At 50.8% G+C, this 6,798-nt stretch overlaps 1 protein-coding gene across 1 annotated transcript in view; it reads right to left on the bottom strand.

Annotated features, from left to right (window-relative positions):
• Nucleotides 1-770: 770 nt before the first annotated feature.
• LOC104523495 (exportin-6) overlaps nt 771-6,798 on the bottom strand; it is a gene marked incomplete at its 5' end in the record, with an annotated part of 8,520 nt that continues 2,492 nt past the window's right edge. Inside the window, 5 exons of the mRNA XM_010166097.1 lie at nt 771-1,028; nt 2,546-2,776; nt 3,775-3,873; nt 6,004-6,165; nt 6,572-6,743. Coding sequence (XP_010164399.1) covers nt 927-1,028; nt 2,546-2,776; nt 3,775-3,873; nt 6,004-6,165; nt 6,572-6,743 — 766 coding nt within the window. The remainder of the gene's footprint in view (nt 1,029-2,545; nt 2,777-3,774; nt 3,874-6,003; nt 6,166-6,571; nt 6,744-6,798) is intronic.

The following is a 6,798-nucleotide window of genomic DNA, read 5'->3' as shown; positions in this document are numbered from 1 at the left end:
CGAGGGGAGGAAGAAGCCAGCACTGGTCTGCAGCAGCTCAGTGTGGCACCTTCCAGAAGCTGCTGGACTTGCTGGGAGCCTGGACAGGACATTCCTGCACCCAGGGAGCAGCATGGGTGATGGTCACAGGGAAAGGGCGCAGATGGCTGCTGCCATCACAACACACATTCTCATCTGGTAGAGGAGCTCGGTGACAGGCCTACAAGAAAACTCAAGCTTAAGTGACAAGTTATTTAAAACAACAAAGTAAGCACTTTATTTCCATTAAGCATGTTGTTTTAGTATCACAATGGAATGATGAGAAAACATTTAAAAAAAAAACCCCAAAACAAAACCCCCAAAAAAAGTCTCTAATCCCCACAAACAGCAGGGAGGTTTTCAAGGCAATTTAAAACCAAAGGGAGTGACAGAAGTGCCAAAACAGTCCCAACATCAAGAGACTCCTCCTCTGAGAGCTGGGCAGGGGCAGGAAGGTGGAATGACACGAAGGTACGAATGTCTGAAGTAGTCTTTGGCGCTTCTGCCTCACGTTTGATACGTACACGATCCCTCGAGACAACTCCACAGAAATCTCCGGACGCAACAAAGTGCCACGTTAGTAGAACAAAACCCCAGCGAGAAGATTTGCTGTACAGTTGAGATGCCCTGTGGTTGGGCGTTAAGACACATCCTGCAAGACAGTGCTGACTCCAGCTGTGGACCTTGGGGTTGGGAGAGAAAAAAAAAACCCAAAAACAACCCCTCCCCCCCTCAAAAAAAACAAACCCAAAAGAAGGAAGCATGGTGCGTGAATCCAAGAAGATGTGCCCGTGTGCAAGACACCGTGTCCTGCAGAACTGACAAAACCAGGGAGGAGAGAGGGTGGTGGCAAAACAAAACACGGATCCGTTCCCTACAGTGATCGAAACACGAGTCCAGTGCAGTAACTATAGTTTCACAGTTCCAGGGGGCAAACTGTCATTGCAGAGTCTGTAGTAACGCAGGTCGTTCACCAGTCTGTGCACGTTCTGGGTAAACGATGGCAGATCCTGGAAGAGATCAAACGACACGTTGTAGTGCAAACAGGGCGACAGCTACGGGCACCGTCCTACAGCGGAGAACGGAAAGGAACCGAGGGGGCCAAACGCCAACGTCTACTGTCAGACACGGGAACAGACCCCTCACTCCAGAACCTGAGCCCAGGAAACCTGAGTTTCCACAGTACAGGGAGCAGGGATGGCTCCAGAGCTGCTCCACAGAGCTGACTACAGAGAACTGGAATTCCCCCACCTGGAATACTGCGTCCAGTTCTGGAGCCCCCAACACAAGAGAGACCTGGAGCAGCTGGAACAAGTCCAGAGGAGGCCACCAGGATGATGCGAGGGCTGGAGCAGCTCTGCTGTGAGGACAGGCTGAGAGAGTTGGGGCTGTTCAGCCTGGAGAAAAGAAGGCTCTGGGGAGACCTTCTAGCGGCCTCCCAGTACCTGAAGGGGCTCCAGGAAGGCTGGGGAGGGACTTTTCATAAGGGCAGTTAATGACAAAACAAGGGGAAATGGGTTTAAGCTGAAAGAGGGGAGGTTTAGATGAGATATTAGGAAGAAGTTCTTCACTGTGAGGGTGGTGAGACAGTGTCCCAGGTTGGCCAGAGAAGCTGTGGCTGCTCCTCCCTGGAAGTGTTGAAGGCCAGGTTGGATGAGGCTTTGAGCAACCTGGTCTAGTGGAAGGTGTCCCTGCTGCTGGCAGGGGGGTTGGAACTGGCTGAGCTTTAAGGTCCCTTCCAACCCAAACCAGTCTGGGATTCTGTGATTCTATGATAACTGGGCGCAGTTCACAGCACCAGCTTCTCACCGTGCAGTCAAGCACCACACGAACGGTCCTGATGTGGCCAACTGCAGCGGCAACTGCTCTCTGCATCCCTGCTGGGGGTCACAAACCCCGTAACAAGGGCCAGTTTTCCTGAAGAACAGCTGCCTTCTAGAGCCCAGTGATTCTTCCAAGGCTCCTTTCCTACCCTCAACCCTTGCTTTCAAATCTCCTCCATCTGCCATGGGAGAGGAAGCACTCAATGGACAAGCAAGCTTCAGGCAGATGGAAACCACAACCTGCTGCACTGCCATGATGTTCCAACAGGGAGGTCACAGACCCCTCCTCCCCCATTTACTCCACACTCATACAAGGGGTTTGAAAGAATCGTGAGCCATTGCAGCTACTCTGCTGTCGTCTTCAGTGTAACCCTCAAACATCTGGCCAGCAGCTGGAGCAACATTTTTGGCAAGGATCTGAGTGTCCTGCTCTAGAAAATGTCAGTCTACCCCTGTGAAAACTTCCTCCAGGAAACATATTCCCCAACTCCCACAGCATTCAGCAGACTGAGAGATGAGATAGCAGTTCTGCTACCCACAGCGATTAGTCCTTGGCTAGAGACACCGCTGAGTACAGAAGTGTTTGTGACACAAGGGGCTCTGCCTCAAAACTGTGCCCTGAGAAGCTCAGGGATGTCTGCCAGCAGCTTCCAGGAGAAGAACGCTGTACATGCTGCTGGGAACACCGGTGTTTCCCTTCTTACCCTGTCCATTTTGAAATTCCTTCCCAGCACATTTTTCTGGTTGGAGTCCACACCGTCACAACTGGCCAGGAACTCGGGGAGAAAGGCCGAGTAGAAGCCATCAAAGTCCACTGAGGCCATGTTGTAGGTGGCAATGCCAATCTCCTCCTGCAACAGGTCGTGTGACTTGTGGACAAGCACCTGAAGTAGCACGTTCACAAACTGGAACAGCATGGTTGTCCGGAAGATCTTCTGCACAGTGAGAGAAGCACACAGTTAGGTGTCTCCACACCACGAGAGGGGTGACAGCAGCCAGCACAGAGCTTCAGAAATACAAACTCATCGAGGTCAGAGCAGGCAAGTGAGCACAGCTGCACAGAGCCCCTTCAACACCAGCAGCTCCTGAGCTACCACAGCAAGGTCTGCAGGCTCTGCTGAGCACAGAGATAATTTTCCAAACTACAAATGGCTACAACAAATGAGATTAATATCAACTTTCAAATTAACACTGAGTTTGGCCACACTTACCTCAGGCATCCGGCCCAAGTTTTAAGCATTGGCATTTAAGCAAAAAGCATCAAGTCCCATTCAAACTCCAGCCAGTTTCAGCCCTGGGCAGAGCTCCTGAAAGCCAGGGAGCCTGGCCAGGGAGCAGAGTCTGCAACAGGCAGCTGTTAACACCATGAGCTGTCCTTCAGCTGTGACCACAGATGCTGTCACAGGCTAACCAGAAGGGCAAGACCTCAGATTCCAACTTTAATCCTTCATGACAGCAGCTAACAGGTCTAAATCAGAGGGTCTGGAGGATGGGTCCTACATGACAGAGATGGAGACAACCACCTGGCAGTGACTGACTGTAAATACTTGGACACCTGCTGCTGACCCAGGTGAGAATGGGGGAGGGACTCTGCCACTGTCCCACTGGTGATCCCAGTTTCTGCTTCCTCAGATAAACTGCACTGTCACTGTGCGTGCTCTTTGCTGTCCCTCGTTGTCACAGGAGGGAACACACCAAGGCTTTGCTTTCACTGACTGGAGTTGGGATCCCTCCCGTGCCCAATGCAGCAGCATCAGGGTAACATCTCTCTGACCAGCAATGGATCCATGAGGATGAGAGTAACCAACCAAAGGTTGTGGCATAAAAGCCTCCAAATCCTGACCTTCCATTTCTGAGTAGTTTAAAATAAGTCTCAGAACAGCTCACACTTATTACCACACACGGAGTGTGCACTGGTCACCTGGGGACCCACCTTGTGGTACAGCTTCTGCTTGGTGTTCAGCGTCTCCAAGTAGAAGAGGTTCTGCTTGAACAGGTGAATGTCAGGTTGCAGGAAGGACTGGCCAAATGCCTACAAACAAAGCAGAATTGAAGGAAGGGGATTGATATCACCATGAATATCAGACCTGCCAGGCAGAACAACATCATTTTCACCCTGACATCAGAACAAACCCCTGGGAGCTTCTGATACTCCTCTGTGCAGCAAACTAATATGAGAGGCAGTAGTTTGAGTCAACCGTGCTGCTGCTGCCAGGCCAAGAGGAATGAAGATATTTTAGTGGATACATGGTGGTGTCCTTGCACAACAGCTGCTAAGCTGGGTCTGTTGGGAACACAGGGGCCAAGCTTGCACTGCAGGAGCTCAGATACTCAGACAGACACTCCCTTGGCAGGCAGTTTGCTCATGAAGGATTCAGTTGCTTCTCAGGGATGCTACCAGAGGTAGCACCAGGGAGTGTAAACAGAACCAGAAAACACAGGTTGGTTTTGTTTTCAGTCTAAGTCAAGAGACCAAGGTGCCTGGCAGATGTGTTTAACCTTATGGCACTAAATGAGAAAGAAATTAGAGATGGGATCTGGGAGGTGCTACAGAAGCAGGAAGGAGCCTCAGAACAAAATCTGCCAGACCCCACTGAACTGGTCTGGTAGGCCTGCACAGACCCTGTGAGAAAACATCTTTTACACCCTGAGCTCCTCTGAAATGCTGTACAGATGATGCAGGCAGGTGAGGTAAGCTCTGTACAGAGGCAGGCAGCAGAATTTTACCAATTGCTGCTCCAAGGCAGCACAAACAGAGGATTTTATTTCCCCATATCAGCCATTTATTGTTAGATGGAGAAAAAAAGGTCCAAGTGCCTTCAAGACTAAACCAATTCTGGACTCAGATCTCCTGTGGAAACCAGCACACAAACTAGTAATATCCTCAACACAAAATACTGGCTGTTCTCACCATGGAGAACATTTAAAGAAAAACCAGGACACAGTGTTACACTGCTACAGGGGACAGAGACACCTGGACAGCCCTGCACAGGGACCAGCCCGGGCCTCACCCACATCAAAAGATGTTGGGATTGGGAAACTCCAGAGAGAAACACCAATCCAGTGCATGTCAGTGCCAGAGCCCCCTCTTCACTCGTGATTTAGAGAGGCACCAGCCTGCACAAACACTCCACGATGGGGCAGCTCTGCAAAGAGTCCTCCCATGTGAAGTCCAAGCACACAGCCCCCTGCTCCGGCGTTCACTGTCCTCGGAGGAGCAAACCTCTGCTCTGAGGCTGCAGAACACGGTGTGAGCACGCTTCTGTTTACATGGAGCTGGAGGGCCCCACACCAGGTGCTCTGATAACAGATGAGAAGGCTGTTTGTTTTTTTTTTTTTTTCCTGATTTTACTTAAGAGTTGAACTACCTGTTTTGGGGACAGTTCTTACATCCAGAAACTGCACAGGAACTCATTTGGCCAGCTCTGACTTAAGTAACATGTGGAATACTGTCTGTTACTCATAAGAATTTGCTGTGCACACGCTCCCATACTGCCTCTGCTTTCCCTATTCCCCAGGCCAAAGCCTGTAGGATATTACCCCACTCACCCTTCCCTACTAGATCTGATGGTGCAACATAGAACAAGCCCATTTCACAGAATAACAGAACCATGTAATGGCCTGGATGGGAAAAGCCCTTTGAGCTCATCAAGTCCAACCATGAACCCAACACTGACCGTCCCCGACTAACCCATGTCCCTCAGCACTGTGTCTACACGACTCTTCAATCCCTCCAGGGATGGGGACTCCACCACTGCCCTGGGCAACCCCTTCCAATGCCTCAGAACCCTTGCAGCAAAGAAATTCTTCCTCACAACTGCCCTTGGCACAACTTTCCTGCACTGACAGTTTGCCCTAGTGCCAAGCACAGGACTTGTAACAGAAGTAAATGGGTCAGTGCCAGTAATATATTTGTAGGTGAGATGCAGAATTAACATTCCTTCCTCACTGCTTCCTCCCTGGCTCAGTGAGGCACTGTGCCTCGTGAGCACATCAGCAACACCACTCCACCAGCACTTTGATTTTCAGCAGTTCCTGAAGGTAAGACCTCGCTCAAGACACGCTCTCATCCCCACCAGCCACACGTTTAATGCACTGCCATGAGCAGCACGTGCTTCACTGCAGAAAGGGTTCTGGACAACCACGGGAGTAGTCAAGTTACCTGCATAATGGCACTGAACTGGGCTTCGTTCTCCATCTGCTCTTCTGCTACTTCTCTTTGGACACTAGCCAACACACTAGATTTGAAGAAGTACCGCCAGTTATGGTGGAGGATACGGAAAAGCAACTCGAACAACTCTGCTTTCACATCAGGAGATGAGCGCTAGGAGAAGAGAACAAACCACTCAAAGCAGGCTCCTGTGCTGGGATCCCACTCAGCAGCACCCTGCCCACCCAGGGCAGCACTTTGCAGCCAAGGTCCCAGAGCATCCAAGTATTTCCCCCTAAAGAAGACACCAGACTCACCGACTGTTGGATCATGCTAAGAACGCATCACTGAGTTCTGAGTTTTACCTCCTGCTTTAAGCACATCTGTAATTTTAGCCTCTAAGCATTCCTGATAAAATCCCCCCAGCCACGCTGCTTCCCATTCCCACTGCCTCATCACCCAGTTTTCCCTGCACAGGGACTGGCATTTACAGCTCTTGGACAGGAAAAAGCCTTATTGCTCCCCCAGCCCCAGCAATGCCTTCTGGCCCTTCCTCCACCTCGTGTGAGAACAGCCCTACCTCTGCGATGATGGGGTAGACCTGCTCCATGCACAGTGAGATGACGCTGGGTAGAAAAGGTTTGAATACTTGGCCTGGTTCTTGTACCACCACTTGCAGTATTTTCAGAAACTTCTCCACCACCCGACAGCCGGTGCTGCCCTCGTGGAGGATGCTCTCTGCCAACTGCTCCCTGTGGCAAAAACAAAGTCATTGCACAGGAACCTTCCCAGGGATCTGCATTCCTG

This window comes from Antrostomus carolinensis, unplaced genomic scaffold (assembly GCF_000700745.2).
Source record: "Antrostomus carolinensis isolate BGI_N321 unplaced genomic scaffold, ASM70074v2 scaffold34370, whole genome shotgun sequence".
In the NCBI taxonomy this organism is placed as follows: Eukaryota; Metazoa; Chordata; class Aves; order Caprimulgiformes; family Caprimulgidae; genus Antrostomus; species Antrostomus carolinensis.
The sequence above is the reverse complement of the archived record's forward strand: the minus strand, read 5'-3'. Positions and strand labels throughout refer to the sequence as shown.